Raw genomic sequence first — 16,854 nt, forward strand, 5'->3', positions numbered from 1 at the left:
TCAAGTGCCAGACATCCAGCATCCCCACAGAAAGCTATGATGAGGGAAGTTGCCCCAGTAATCCCAGCCACACTCTGTCCCAGCTCTAGCGTACACAGGTTTTCTTATCATTTAGAGCAATTTCTATCCACAAGCTAACATGACATCTGCTAGCTTTCAGTGCTCCAGGTCATCTTTGCTTTTGATATTTTTATTAAGGCTTCAGTAATTATTAAAACCCTTTTGCTGGATTTTTAAGTAGATTTAAAAAAAAATTAGAAACGATTTTGTGTTTTTTAAGAAACCTTTTTTTTTATTATTTAAACTTTAGAAAGGAAAACTGTTCTCATGGACAAGGGCTAAAAATCTTGAAGTTAACTAAGGAACTATCAGTGTGTTGGAAGTTGAATGTGCAAACAAAACTTGTGTAGGTAGGAGGCATGTTACCAAATATTTTAAGAGCTTTATACCAAAACAAACAATGTAATCTAAAAAAGCATGAAAATATATATATATCTTTTTTTATTATTGATACAGAGATCATGTGTGTAAGATAGAAATTATTCTCTGGTAATTTATATTGACAATTGTGAAATATTGTGACCCAAAATACCAAAGAGTAGCTTAATTTAAAAATATATATTTTTAGATGCCAAAAACAAAAAGAAGGATTTGCTTTCTTAGTAGATAGAAAAAGTTCTTGTTAATTGCAAAGTAACGATCCTTTTATTCAGTTAATAATGAATATTGATTAGAGTACGATATTTTTACCATAATATTACCAGAAAGCATTTAGCCATGGAACAAAAAACATTTTAGTTGCATTTTTTTCAAATAAACTTATAGTTAAAATTCATTAAATATAGGATACACATTTTTTTCTATAGTAAGTGGAATTCAGACCTGGTGCAGGCTAAGCATGTGCTCACATGTCAGATCTGGGGATCTTTAGTTTACAAATACCTAAACTTAAAACCTTTTAGGTTGATGTAATAAGAGTCTCCTCTCCACAAGTGCATTAGGTGCACTTGTAACTATTTATTTATTTATTTATTTATTTGTAATGGATTTTATAATATACAATTATTTCCTTAAATATTTAATTCATTTCATTTCATATTATTATTATTATTATTATTATTTATTTTTTTTTTTTTTTTATGTGCACACGTACAAAGTAATTCCATTTCTGAACCAAAAATCTGGCAATACGTATGTTCATTGTTTAAATCTGTATATTTTTCTTTCTTATATGCTTTGTTTGCTTGTTTGTTTATTTGTTTCAAACATATTACCTTTCACATTCATACACCATGAAACATGTTCTCTTAATTTGTTTGAAAAGGAGGTAGTCAAAAGGAAATTAACCTACACCCTTGTTTCTTCACAATAAAAGCACATTCTAGTCTTCTTCAGATGAATTACAAATGGTTTTGTCATACCAACCTTTTAGCAATAAGTAAATAAATAAAGAGAATGAAAAATATTTTGAGTATATTTATTTTACTGTCATAAATTTTGGAAACTGCATCATGCAACAGCAAATAAAAGATGGTGCAGCAACAACTGATCCAAATCCAGCAGACTCGCTGATAGCAACATACCTACAGACAGGGCCCCAAAACTGGCTCTAGTCCAAGAATTTCAGTAAACAAATTAAATAAATGAATAACACATTAAACTGATGTGCTTCTTTCAAATGTTGGTATATTTTTGAGCAACTTTGGAACCAACTTCCTAAGGAACAAAGTAAAAGAAGTAGCCTTGCAGTAATCAGTCCAATAGCTCCATCTGTCAGTTCTTCACGCAGGACTATAGGTGGGTATCATAGATTTGATTTGTTTGAAGGCGTCCGGGCCACCGTAGTGCTCCAGGGTCTGCAGGGTCTCCTCAATCAGATCGCCGATGCTCTCTCTCTGCCGCTCGATGGCATCTCCCAGGTTTCTCTTCTTGTTCTTGAAGAGGTTGAACACGGGCAGGATCTGCTTTAAGTAAGGCACCAGCGCCACACCGACGCCGTCCGCGGACGCCACCAGGTGCTGCACGATCCGCAGGGTGGTGCACATCACCTGGTGGTTTTTGGTGTTCATGGCATTCCGGATGGGCATGATGAGCTTGGGCACGACGGGGAGGATCTTGGGGCCTCCGCGCGTCAGCATGTCGTGGATCCCCTGCCGCGCGAGGAACTCGTAAGGGTATTCGGTCTCGCAGAGGCCGTGGAAGAGCAGCGGCAGGTAGTACTGGTAGTCCAGTTTCTCGATGTCCACCTTCCACGCGATGTTCTTGCCTCTGCTGTTGTAGTCCACGGCGATCGGGAGCTCCCTGCGCTCGTAGTAAGTCCGGAAGGTGGTGGGTTTGGACGACAGTGGGTGAAACACCCCTGTCGACGGAGGACCCTCAACCACGGAGTTCTTCATGAAGGCCTTGACGGTGAAACCGTCCGGTTTTGCCTTGTCTTTGGTTCTTGACATATCACAGCTCCTTTCGCAGCGGAGCCGAAGAAGCCAGATAGATTGGAAAAAAAAGTCTCCGATAACGATTTAATGCACAACTTCAGAGCTGTTTACTTTCCCACCGTTGCTATGGAGCTGTGGACGCTGAGGAGGAAGGGCATGTGGTTGCCATAGTGACAAGAATGCGCGTCCGTTGAAAGAGCGACGCTAAACTTCCTTCTTGTCACGGTATCACTCCGCCGTGTGCAACATATAGTTCCCACAAAACGCGTCTCACCAGCGATCATTCGGCTTTGTTTCTAGACCACTTTTCACACAGTTCAGCGTGACACAAAACGCTTTACCCTGCATGGGCGATAAATAGAGGGGCACATTTATAAACAGTACAAAAATCGATAAAATAAAATTCAATTAAACAGCAATAAAATAGGCCTACAGGACAAATCGATCAAAAATTATTGTAGAGGCTGAATAACTGTGTGTGTGAAATGTAAACGTTTCATCTCTGAAGCACAGACCATGAAATCAAACATAGAAACAACTGAAACAGTAACATATTTTTATTAAAATTACAAATTACCAAATAATGATATGGTTGCAAAAGCTGTGGTAATGCAAAATGGCAGCAACAAAAGCAGAAATATAATTTCAAACAGTGTAGACGGCAAATGAAGGGTTTTCAGTTTAAGTGGCAAAAGATTTGCATTAGTAGCAGTATTTATGCTTTTAAGATGAACAGATTAACATTCAGATTAATCACTTTAGAGTTAAGTCACCCAGAAAATGTCTTAACTTTGTTTGTCAACTTGAGGCCCTTCCTTTCGCTCTCTGCATTTCTCACCCTTTATAAAACCTTTCTCAAGCCACATTTGCATAATTTGCAGAAACAAATTTCCAACTTACCTTAAAAAAGTTAGAAATCTTCCAAAAGCAAATCATACAAGACATACCAAACATACCACCTTCAATATTTGGAATGAGCTTGATGAGAGGTCAAATTCCATCTCCATCTCAAAAAACAAAAATGCAACTCAGATCAAAGGATTCCTTTCCTGACTATATTGGGAAACTTAATTAGAGATAAGTTGATTGGTACTCCAGTGTTAATTCTATTTCATTGAACTTATTGATTTATTACTAATATTGTTATTTGCCAATGGATCTTGATTGTGGCAACTATTCTAAAACAAAACTAGAATGTCGGAATAGTTTGTTGTCTATTGTGAGTTTGTTTGTACAGCGTTGTATTCAGATGGTGCAGACTTCTACTAAAAACTTTTAATAGCTTCCCACAATGTGTTGAATTTCATGTCTAACGTGTGAATAAACTAAACTATATATAATCTACGTGCATATAAACATAGCAGAGCTGCAAAGCATAGCTGCTTTGAATGAACAGTCAAATGTAATAAAGTAAAACAGCATTAATACCAAAAGAAATAAGGAAAAATTGCAAAAAAAACATTTGAATATAGTATGACAAAAATGTTTTTACAGGATTCACGGAAAGTTGGGAAGATGAAAAAAAAGAGAGAACAATATTTTGAGTTTTAAGGAGATCTTAGCTTGATTTGTTACATAATGAAGGCAAGGCAAATTTATATAGCACAATTCAGTATAGAGACAATGCAAAGTGCTTTGCATGATTAAAATATAGGAAAATAAAACAGAATAAAAGCAAGTAGGGATAGAATGTGGAAACAAAAAAAAAATGAAGGAATGAAAGAACATAACAGGGTAGGTGTAATTTTGGTCAGCAAAAATAAAAATTTGAACAAAATGATACAAAAGAAACAACAGACAACAGCTGTTTTAAAATCTTTTTATACCCTATAATAGGGGTTTTTAAACTTTTTTTCCCTATCCACAGTCTATTTTGGTGTCTGACGATAATGCATCAAAGCATTTTAATCCCACCGTCATAAGAAATCATAAAAAGAGGAGGAAGGACATCTTGTCCTAAGGATCAACGTCGGAATACACCAATTTAGGAAAAACGCAAATGGCATCCCCACAGGATTTCAAGTCTCAGCACACCAAGTCATCAGTGAGTGCATCAACAAAGCATCTGTATTAAAATCCAGGTTTGACCTTCATATATTACTTTTATCAGTCTATTGAGGCACTTATTCCGAGAGATATCATAATAAAAAAGTCCTTAAAATGAATGAAAGATTTTATACTAAAAAAGTTTTGATTTAAAACAAATTCATAAAAGTCATACATTGGCTGTTTGTGACAAAGTTTTCCTTCGCTGTATTTTTGGGGGATCAGAAACTGAAGAGTTTGCGAACCACTAATCTATCCGGTCTAAAAATGTAAAATTTAGAATTAAAGATATTTAAATACATTTGAGATTTCCTAATATCCCCCAAAGCATCCCTTTGATTAAAATGCAAACGAGAGCCTAACTTCAGTTTGAGCTTTCTCGGATGTACAGCAGTATTAAAGCAAGTAAAGTATTATAGAAAGTAAAATCTCTTGCCATAAAAGGAGTTACATCAATATTTAATCTCATTTTGGGATTAATAAAGTATCTTTGAATAAAACTGAATTGCAGTGCTTACATGCAGGCTCTAGGCACAAAGCCACATTATCCATCTGAAAAAAGCCCCCTGCATGACATAATGCAGCTATCTAATTAAAATCCCTCATTGTTGGCTGGAGTCTGGTCACTACTGGTCAGTATGGAGGCTCAGTGGTTATTATTGCTCTCAGGAAGAGCAGGAGAGAGTCTTCTCTGTTTGTACTATATTATCTCTGAGAGGCTACCCCTCAAAGCTGTGTTCAGAAATACCTGAAGCCCAGCTTCAGTGTGTCTTTCTGTGTGTAGGCGTGTTTAGAAGGGGGGAAAAAACATGTGTGCAAAAACTGTGAGCATAGTGTGTGAATAAAGTACGGTGGTGATGCAAGTGAGTCATCAGGATATGATTGGTATAGTTTGTGTGTCTTTCTTTTTGTGTTGTGTTGTTTAACAAAGGAATAACCCAACACTAATTTGTCTCACCTATGATAAGGAGGCTGCTTAGTGGAAACTGCAAAAGCTAAAATCAATTTAACAGATATTTGTTCTTTGTTAAAAAGTAATGAAAAATTTAAACACAAAACCTTCAGGTCTGGGTGTGCTGCTCGATGCAGCTGACCTGCGTTCAGATCTTCGCCTCTCTCTCAGCTCCCCTTCCTGTCGGAATATTTTTAATAAAAATGTCCCAAAAATAATAATAAAACCTTCAGCCATTTAATGGTATCTGGTTATAAAATTAACAGACTGTTTTTAGCATGTATCTGGTAAGGAGAATAAAAAAAACAGAATTACATTGTAACATATTTTAAAAGCAAAAAAAAAAGATGGCTTACTATAAAGAGTCAAGGATTTCTACGTCACTTGTCTGTTTTTTCTCTGACAGGGGAAAGCTGGTGCCAGAGTTTCTAAAAGCAACAGAAAAGGAGGCAGGTTCGATGAACAGTTCATCGGATTTACAGAAACAGAATAAAAAGCTTGTTTCTACTTTCCAGCCACTCTTTAAAGACATGGTTCTCAAACAGTGGCACTCAATCCCTCTTCAGTGGAACCAAAATAAAAAAGATAGCTGTCATATTAAAAACCAGGCTAATTAATTGTCATAATATGAAATGTTTTGGCAAAGTAATAAGAAGAGATGGATAAAATTGAGACCATATTGCAATCCTTGTTCAAAACACCAACTACAAGATAGATAAACAGAATGAGAAGTATTTCAAGAACTAAAATGGAAACTAAATTATAGGTATATCTTGATTGATTAGGATATTATTGAAAAGTTGACTTTTTTTTAGCAAATTAGTTTGACATAAAAACTCATTTATGGATCTTTTACATACAAAGTGCACAAGTGTTTATTTTTGTAAAGTTGATGATTGTTGCTTATAGCTAAAGAAAACCGAAAATTCAGCTTTGCAACAACAAATATTTTCAAGGTCATGTCATAAACTACTGACTTGAACGTTGCCTGGCAGACTATCCCTTGCATTAATACAACTTTTTCCAGTGAATGCCGTTTTATTTTAATCTATCCATCCATCCAACAGGCTGAGAGAAGGCTGTAAGATATCAAGCAAAGGTCCCAAGGCTGGAAATCTAACCCAGGACGGCTGCGTCGAGGACTATAGCTTCCATTTATAGGACGTTTGCTCCAACGCTGCACCAAGCAATGCCCCAGCAGCTGGCGGTTTTATGGAAAACTACATCTTTCATAAAGGAGAGAATTGCTTACAAAAAATTTATAAAATTCTCCTTTAAAAAGGCATAAAATGTCTTTTTGCACCATTATTCTGCACATTAAAAATGGGGTTTGCAAATTCTCCTGCATAATGTGACGGCACACTGTTTTTCTCCTGCGTTGTTATATGTTAACATTTTGATCACTGCTGCACTTTATATTGCAATGTTGCCATAATTTGACTATACTCCAATAAGATGTATGCAACAGAATTTCGTTCTGAATGCGCTCTGTACATACAAAACCACAAATAAAGTTGTCTAAGTCTAAGTTTACCGATGAGTTAGGATCATATTTCCTCCCTGTACTGATGGAAACGTTCGAAAGTGGCAATAAAGCAGGAGGAAGAAAGTGATGCTAACCTTTAAGATGCCAAAAATAAATAGCTGTTGCCTCCACTGAGTTTCCAGTAATGAGCCAGTGTCTGTTTTCACTGTCAGGAGGAACACAGTGGAGGAGACGATGAACAGGAATCCCTGGAGTCCAGCTGCTGGTGCCAGATCTGTGTGTTGCGATGCTTCGGTTGGAGGATCGTGATCAATATTTGCACTCGGATCAAACACATGAACAGGGACTAAAAAAAAATTTTATCAAGCAGTTCACCTTTGTTTTATAGCTGCTGAGGTCTGGATTAGTTGGACTGAGTGCAGAGCAGGGAGTCACAATGTAACACATTTTGTAGTATTGAAGTTGAGGACGGTTCTTTTGCACTGTTTTATAGTTAATACCTTTTAACATAAGTCACCGTGAATGTACATAAGACATTCTCTGCCCTATTTCAATTTTGTATGTTTTATTCTTATTTTTCATATCTACTTCTTTTTTTGATCCACTGTATAAACGAGGACACACTGATGCACCTTGTCCTACATTTGGCACCTTCTTCTGATTATTGATTACTGAGCCGATGTGACAAGTGAATTTCTCCAATGTGAGATCAATAAAGCCTATCTTATCTTATCTTATCTTTAACATCGCCATTGTTACTTTTTTGCAGGAAAAACAAAGTAAATCAGTATAGCTGCTTGACGCTTCGCCCAAACTGTTTATTTTTTTCGATTTCACTGTGTATAAGCTAATGTTAAATCATCGCTGCAGTTACGTAGTGATGCTTCACCAGTTCTTCACTGAATGTTGATATTTTATGGAGCATCTTCTGCTCTGACGGACACACGTATCAGTGTGATGTTGTGACTCACTGTTTACTGGACAGTGTTGTTGTTGCTTCTGTGAACCAGAAGTAAACGGCTGCACAAAGTCAAGCATGCTGGAGCAAAGTCAAAAGAACGGGCCAGACGGACAGAAAGCACTCCTATTATTCGAATTCTGTTTCTTGTTATTAATATTCAGTGACATCTGGTTTTTATTTTTATCAGGAGGTTTTTATTCCCCTGCTCCTGTCTGCCCTGGAAATCCGCTCTCACACCTCCATAAAACACGTTATTTTTAAAACTCTCCTTGTGTCACAGAAAAGGAATAAGAGAGCAGAAAGACACGCATTCACAGACTGGTTATTTTTTTTCTCTGAAGCAAGACAGAAGTTTACTCCAAACGGACCAAAAGCATGAAGACCTCTTTTCTTTGCAAGCAGGCCAGAAGACCTGAGTCATATCAGTGGAGTTAGAGAGGAAACCTTTACACACAATTGCATCATCTTCCTTTTATTGAGCAACAGGTCTTGAATAGCACTTCAGATAGCTTTCTATCTTTATATCAAGCACTTTTTAACTATAAAGTTTATATTAAAATATTTTTGTTGGTTTTTGAATGCTTAGGGCTTTATCTGTTTTCTGGAGGAAAAATAAGTCATACAATAACCGTTCCTGTAAGCTGAATTTTCATGATACAAGTAAATTAAATGTACATGTAAATTAAATTAATCTGATTAAATATCCCTAATTTATCATAATTTTTTGTACATAAAACTTTCCACCTGATAAAATATTGCAAACATTTAATTTATTATTCTAGACATTTTCTATCCCCCCCTAGAATGATAAATAAAATGCTGTACAGTAAATGGAAAACATTATGAGAAGGAGAAACACATTTCCCAGTTCAACCATGCAACTGCTTTCTCCAGATTGGGTAAATGGTTGTGATAACAGATCAATCAACTAACTGGAATCTGCATCCGACTAGTTCATTGATTTGAGTCAATTATAGGCTGAGATTTCCAGGTGGTCCACTGAGTGCAGATTTATAACATGCATTCAACGTCGTTGTCTGCCCCCCTCATCCTAATTATTATGATCTGCTTCACCTGTGATCCTCTGACAGCAGTGAATTACCTACACCTGTTCACCTGCCTTTATATGCTGCGCTCCTACAGTCTCTTGCTATATATACTATTGAAAGCATACAATAAAAATCTATTAACTAAAAACTCATGGACCAGTGGGAAATGCTTGATTACAAAGGAGAGTCTTTAAGTGCCTTGAGATGACATGCGTCATAAATTGGCGCTATATAAATAAAATTTTATTGAATTGAATAAGTTTGTCATTAAAAAAAAAAACATGGTGACGACAGATGTAAACACTTACATGAGATATATTTAAATTTCAGCCACAGCACTAGCGCTCATCACAGGAAACGTCTGCGTCTTACTGAGGCATTGGAGCAACAAGTCCATCATACTTGGGAGTGGCCATGTATGCTGTTTTTGATTAATTGTGGTGCTCGAATACTTCATCTTGTCTTCTTTGTCATTTTTGACAGTTGTGAAGTCATGTGATCCGGTTGTTGATGACACAATTTGTGTGATGTGAAAAAAGTGTGGATTGGGTGATAGCGGGACTTGTGGACAAGAGTTGAGGACTTCTTACTTTAAGTACATTTATACTGTAAGCCACGCTGATCCAAAGATGCGTGTAGCGTTGAGCATCTGCAGTGTTCAAAGTGACCACGTCACTTTGAACACTTTTAGAGTGGAGGCTACTCCTCCACTCTAAACCAAACCTACTCCACATCTGTTCCTGTAAATTCAGAGTCTTTTGGTCGTTTCTGGTTTTGCATTCAGGATGAGGTTGTTATGGTTTTGAACTGGAGCTTTATGTAGTTTGAAAGCAAGCTGGGACAACACTAGTTTGTCTAGGGACAAAAACGTACAAGAAAAACTACAAAACCATGTTGTTCTTTTTTAAGATTCATAGCAAACGCTTTCAGTAAGTGACTCCCTTTAACAGTATCACAGCAAGGAACTAAATGGTTGCAACAACCAGATATTTATGGAAAAGGTAAGAGAAGAACTGCCGCTGTAGGCTGTATGCTCCCAGCAGGCACTGCTTTGTTAATCAAGAAGAGAGCAGGAGAGGCAAAACCAGCCAGGTTTGGCTAAACAGTACTAATCTTTTCATAGCTGGGAATAACTGAGGTTAAGCATGTGACTTCATGTTGATTATTTCTTTCCTTCAGACACACATGCAAACCTAAAACCATCGGTGATGAGCTTTAGAGATCACATCTAATCTAAAACAAAAATATTTATCACAGGTATTTACTTATTGGCACATTTGCACGTAACAATTCACCATGCCTCTTTTCTTTGATTTTAATCATCCTGCCTTTGGTCCCTTCAGCTCCCAGAGACATTATGAGCAGGATCTTTCATGTGCTGACGGGAAGCAACTCCCTGGGGGATTCACTTTGTGCAGCTCAAAGACGAGACTTCCTCTTGCAGATGAAAAGGAAATGAAAGTGGGTGTGAATCATTGCAAAAGGGAGACAGGAGGTCAGAGGTGAAGCTGAGAAACAGAGTGACAGGAAGAGAGACAAAAATTTAAATAAAACTTTTTAGAGAAGTGATGGAGGCTGTGTACGAAGAAAAACGAACTCGAATTGAATGGAAGTGGAAGAGAAGGCGAGATTAGCTGGAACAATGAGACACTCTTTTTCGGTTTAGAAGGAAATTGCTTCTTTCACAATTTCCCGAGCGATTCCGACGTTGAGAAGTATTTCCTCATTTGCTTTCTGTCCTAATGTTACCACAGAATCTAAAGATATTCTTTACTATTAATAAAACAGGATTTCACCTGAACATAAAGCCGAATCTGGAACCTTTTCGCTGAAGGACAACAAGCTTTAAATTAATAAAGTAGAAGTAGATCTGACTCACTAATCTCATAATTTCATCAAGGTCCTCAGCTGGGCTCACCAGAATCTAAATGTTTGTGCTAAATCATACAGTTTTTGTTTCTGCTGTACAGAGTTGACATTTTACTTTGTTTAGATCTAACACATTCTTTATGACGGAACCCATCTTTCTAACTAAAACAAAACCACGTCAAATAACCACATTCATGTTCATGAGGAACTGTGTAAAAGCCTCACCATTGACCTGCACATCAATGCAGTGTCTCGTGATTTTTTTTTTAACCACAGCTCAGCTGCAAACCATGGATACTTAACTCATCTTTAGGTTAAAACATCTTCACAATACAGTATCTATGAGTTGCATAATAAACCCAAACTTTACCAATTTGTTTTACCTATTTGCACATTGAGTACAAAGCTGCAGGATAAATGGTATATAGCTTTAAGCAGCAGCCCTTTACTATAATGACTTATTTTATCTAGAGCTCAAGCACACGTATGGATTAAAAAAATAAAATTTTAAAAACCATAGCCTGATTTACTTTCCAAGACTTCTTGCTGTAAAATATATGGTTGATTTTCAGACTAATACATGATGTAGCTACTACTTTCTGCTCCACCTTAATGTGGTTACTGACTAAACTTGTTCAATCTTAACTGTTAGAGGTAATATATTGCAATTGACTGGTCCAATAGCAATGTATCACAGTTTTAAAAATACCATTCTAAGTATAAAAAAACAACACATGACACATGTAGAAAAGAGTAAACAGGGCTTGTTTAGGTCAGAAGTCTCCAAAGGTTTTACACCGTGGGTCACAATCAGCAACGTGAAAGTGTTTTCTCCCCCCAATATAAAGCACAAAAATATGAAATGCGAACTTTTGACTGCTTAGCAATGCAATCAGTGTGCAATATGTTAATGAAACAAAGTCAAATAAATTATTATAGGTCCAAAAAAAGATGCTCAGACACTTGCTTTAATAAAAGAAAGGTGTACAGTTTACTAACTTTTTGGGTCAAATGTTTTCCATGCTGTTGGACTAAAACAGACTGAAACATTTTCTAGACCAAAAGAATCTATTACTCAAATTCACATCTATCGTCTCTATCAAAGAACCTGCAGCAGTTTTCGTTTTCTTTTATTTGGTCCTGTGTTTATTGACCTTAGGAAAAACAAAAACTGCATTAGTCAATGTCTGAAACCCCTGATTCATGCATCTCCGCTTTATTATCACAGTTAGCGTATCAGTGCTATAAAAGTAATGTTTTAGATGCAGCTGCTGCAAATTACTTTGCTTATATTACAAAAAATAAGCAGGACAACCATTATATTTCAGAATATTTAGAATATGCATTATTTATATTTGTTAAGTATTTTAGAGGATTGTTTTTAAAGATTTAAAATTTTTAAATTCAAACGTTTACACACATCTACAATATTATGTCTTTAAACAAATTGGGAATGCACATGACTATGCACATGAACCCCTTAAAAGTAAAAGACCCTTACTAAAGTACCCTTACTATAGTAAAAATGTATATGTCATCACCTGCAACTCAGAATGGAAAAATCCATTGTTCCAATAAAAATGCAATATTAACAAAATTGCAACTTCACTCAGGAACAAATGAAGCTTAATTTTTAGAGATGTGTAGATTTAAAAAAAAAGGGGGGGGGGGGGGTTTGGCTGAGAACATCATGCTGTGACCGTAAAGTTGGATCAGAAAAATAAAAACACGGATAATCCACAAACAAAACTCTGCACAACACTATGCTAAAAAGAAATTGCTAAAGTGTCAGCCATAAAACCAACTGCAAATAATCTTTAAACGATGCTCTCAAATAATTAGGGAGGACAAAAAGCAAATGGCAGACAGTCACAATAAAGATGAAATGGGATATTGCCAAGATGAAACGAGTTCAGCAGCGGGCGAAGCTGCATGTGATCAGTTTAAATGTCTCACAGGGAAGCAATTAAATACCAGAGCTTATTGTTAGTGGGAATTACTGCCTCTCTGAAGATATTGTCTCTCTGTTATACATCTTCATACCGAAATTAATATAAGTAGGTCATGCTGAACGATATGCTGCCTATTATTAGATGTATGAAGATGTATATTTGGAGGACTTGGAGTCTTTATCAGAATAAACTGATCTTTCAAGCAGACATAATTAGTAATTTTTCATCTATGACACTAAAATGGACAACCCGGCTTCAGAGCAGCATTTGACGAGTTCTAGATGTGTTTATGTTTTAGATGTGCATATGTGGTGTTTTTTCCCCTCACATCCAAAGGTTCAGATGAAATATAGAATTTAACAAAGGACCAGACAACCTTCAAATCCTGTTAACAGAGAAATGCACAGATGTGTGTTCATTAATACTCATTTATGAGGAGGGCAATTACATATTAGGGGCCAAATGCAACAATTGTATCTCTTTTAGCCCCTCCTTAAATTTCCTCTCAAACATTGTGTTGGAAATATACACCTCAAAGCTTCTCTGCTTGCTTTTCCAGGCTGCGATGAGAGTCCTTGGCCCGTGACAAGTCTCTTCAGTGAGAGGATGTTCCTTTTGGCTTTTCTATAAAAGTACATGCACGTGTGCTTCCTTCCAGATGGTGGAAAGCCTGATTCAAAAGGCCAACAGTGTGCAGGAAAGGCTGCAAACTCAGCATTGTCAGCAACAGCTGTACCATCCAAGGCAATCTAAGGTAAAAGACCAGCAAGAATTACAGTGATAGAAAGAATAAAAAAAATATTGCTGATAAACATGTAGAACTGGGGTTGTGTGACTTCATGTCCTTCATCTCCTGAACAGATTTTAGTATTTTGCCATGTTAAAACCAGCTGCAGAGCTCCACAGCTTACCTGAAATAAAAGCTTAATGGACAAATATTAACGATGCATCCCAAAAAAGTGGTCTGGATGGAAGAAGGCTGGTAAGAAGTTGCTGGTAAGCTGTGGCGTCTCTGCATTTGGGGCCAGTGGGGCCAGGCCCCACCAGATATCGCACTGGAGCTCTATGTTTACAGTAGTCAGTAGGACAGGATCATTCTCAATAGAGTAATATTGTAAAAAAAAAAAAAAAAAAGATAAGGCTGATTCCCTTTCAAAGAAAATTCTGTTTTAAACATTTGTGTAAATATATCTAAGTCTGTCAGAATACTGACAAGCTCAGTAGGCTAAATCCTCTTGAAGCTCCATGTGATTGGGGCCGGACCACCAATGTTTGTTTAAATAATGAACATCTGAAATCGCTGTGCGCATGCCCCACACGCTCTGAGTAGACAGCCGTGGGGCACAAATCCTACGGCCCCAGGCTCAGATCGTGCAATCAAAATACTGGAAATGCACACGTTATGTTTACATTGCAGCGACAGACTGCCGACCTGTCCAGGGTGTACCCCGCCTCTCGCCCATTGAATGATGGAGATAGGCACCAGCACCCCCCACAACCGGGAAGATGGAGCGGGAGATCGACAGGCGGATTGGTGCTGTCTGCTGTGAAGCGGACGCTGTACTGGTCCGTTGTGGTGAAGAGAGAGCTGAGCCAAAAGGCGAAGCTCTCGATTTACCGGTCGATCTACGTTCCTACCCTCATCTATGGTCACGAGCTTTGGGTCGTGACCGAAAGAACGAGATCCCGGATACAAGCGGCTGAAATGAGTTTTCTCCGTAGTGTGTCTGGGCTCTCCCTTAGAGATAGGGTGAGGAGCTCAGTCATCCGGGGAGGACTCAGAGTAGAGCCGCTGCTCCTCCACGTCGAGAGGAGCCAGTTGAGGTGGCTCGGGCATCTGGTCAGGATGCCTCCTGGACGCCTCCCTGGAGAGGTGTTCCGGGCACGTCCCACCGGGAGGAGGCCCAGGGGAAGACCCAGGACACGCTGGAGGGACTATGTAAAGCAGTACAGGAGGCATTGTTTTCCATTATAGACTTTTGCCAGATATACTAGATCCTCGCAGGTACTATGTATGGCCCAATAAAAGAATACTGTGGTGTATTTATCTTAAATGTGACTGCCAATAATTTAATTTTCCTAAATGAAAAGCAGTTGTTAATTTTTTTTAAATTTTTGGATCTCACATGAAGACGTCTGCAAATCAAAGCATCGTCCAATTAGATCTTCTTGCTCATTGAGAAGTAATTAGTAGTGTTGCACCGATACCAATACCAGTATCGGACGGGGATGGGGCCGATACCGATACCACTAAAATGGTGGTATCGGTATCGACGAGTACCAACAAATAGGGCACCGATACCATTTTGATGTTTGCATGTCAGTTGAATGCAGCCTTCTCTCTCCCGACTAGTATTATACATGTTATATAAGTTCACGAAAGTTGCGCTGTTTTGGCATTTGAGAGCCAAAACTCAGGGTTTAAAAGAGATTATTCAATTATTAATGCAATTTTACTGTCTTACTGTTGCACTACTATTATACATGTTATAGTTTCACGAATGTTGCACTATTTTGGCCTTTGAGAGCCAAAAGTTTATTCATCGATTGTCACCCATTTCAGGTAGGCAATAAAAAGTTCTACTACCCTAAGTAGTATGCAGTTCTTCATATACACACACACACACACATCAATTTCAAACAGATGGTATCGGTATGGTATCGGTATCGGCCAATCCTGCACAGGCAGGTATCGGGTATCGGTATCGGGGCTAAAAAATGGCATCGGCGCAACACTAGTAAATGGTCAGGATCAGCTGCTGGTGCTGCAGGACTTTTACATAGCTTCTTAAACCATTGCAGATTTATCTCTCCAACCAACCAAAGCCCAAACGAGCCCTCTAACTCCCAAAGTTTGGGACAAATAAGTCCTTTGGATCAGGATCCCTGCCTAATTAGCAGAGTTGTTGTAGCAAACATAATCAGATCACACATTTTCATTTCAGGATTTTAGTCAAGTTGACCGGCTTTGTTTATTTTGTCTTTTTGTCTTGATGCAGAGGATATTAAATAAATACTCTTGGATATTGTTTTGATTCATGCATTTTTCTTATTTCTTTTACATAGGTTTATCATATAGATGTGCCATTGAAGTTACGGACTCTCAGTATCCAGGGACCTATGGTTTCCTTGATGCTTTACTCCCTCTGCATCCAAACAATACTTGCAGACGAAGGCAAAAATCTACGTAGAAGACTTTCACTAGGGAGTATTTTTAAAGAATTGTATTGTTCTGATTAGATGTTCGATCGTTTGGAGTCTCAGTGGAGCAGCTGAAGCCACCTCGGCTCATGATTGCAGGTCTATCAGATATAAACCACAAATTGCCATGTGTGAGAAGAAATATCAGAGGAAGTGGAAGCATGCATGCCCTCTGCCGCTACAAGAAACAACACGTGTATCCAAATCTGTAATTGACTGAGCTGAACTGAGTGCTGCAGAGTGGAGTGGAGAGACTCTTCTGATCAAACCAGAGGCTAAATATAGGATCCTGCGGCACGATTTCTTCTGCTTGAGCAGGGATTCACCCGGCCTCAGCTAAGAAAAGGAAAGGAAAGGAAAGGAAAGGAAAGGAAAGGAAAGGAAAGGAAAGGAAAGGAAAGGAAAGGAAAGGAAAGGAAAGTCCCTTGGTGCATTCAGTGTGTGTGTTTTTGGAGAACAAGATGTAAGCTCATTCACACGGCTCTGCATCCATTCACACCTTCTTCACACAGAGGAAGAACAGCAGGACAGCAGTCTCTGTGGATCTATCTGTAAATGTTGGCTGCTTTCTAATCTGTCCATCATATCACCCCGCTGTGTGCTGCTGTGGTGAAAGATGTTCTCAGCAGGTCTGTGAGGATAAAGTCGCGCAGAGTCTCTCTCTACCACATTTCATTCAGGTCTTTTCACAAAGAAAGCCTTTGAAGCATTATCCATAGTAACCTACTTTGCAGTGTTGTTATACAGGGAGAACAGTGTGTGCATTTTGACAGCAAACTTGAAAGATATATTTAAAGTTTCCTAATGGCTGCTGGAGATCAGAGAATAAATCAGCATTTGGGGAAAATTTTCTATTTTTCTGGTCTGTTATAAATATGCAAAACCTCAGAATCTTGACCCATT

The 16,854-nt window shown here is 38.0% G+C and overlaps 1 protein-coding gene across 1 annotated transcript; it reads right to left on the reverse strand.

Annotated features, from left to right (window-relative positions):
• Positions 1-1,664: 1,664 nt before the first annotated feature.
• On the reverse strand, positions 1,665-2,596 carry LOC118556640 (parkin coregulated gene protein homolog). The gene has a single exon (XM_036124635.1). It carries the CDS (start codon positions 2,448-2,450, stop codon positions 1,782-1,784), a length of 669 nt encoding a protein of 222 aa, XP_035980528.1. The 5' UTR covers positions 2,451-2,596; the 3' UTR covers positions 1,665-1,781.
• Positions 2,597-16,854: the final 14,258 nt, after the last annotated feature.

This window comes from Fundulus heteroclitus, chromosome 20 (assembly GCF_011125445.2).
Source record: "Fundulus heteroclitus isolate FHET01 chromosome 20, MU-UCD_Fhet_4.1, whole genome shotgun sequence".
In the NCBI taxonomy this organism is placed as follows: Eukaryota; Metazoa; Chordata; class Actinopteri; order Cyprinodontiformes; family Fundulidae; genus Fundulus; species Fundulus heteroclitus.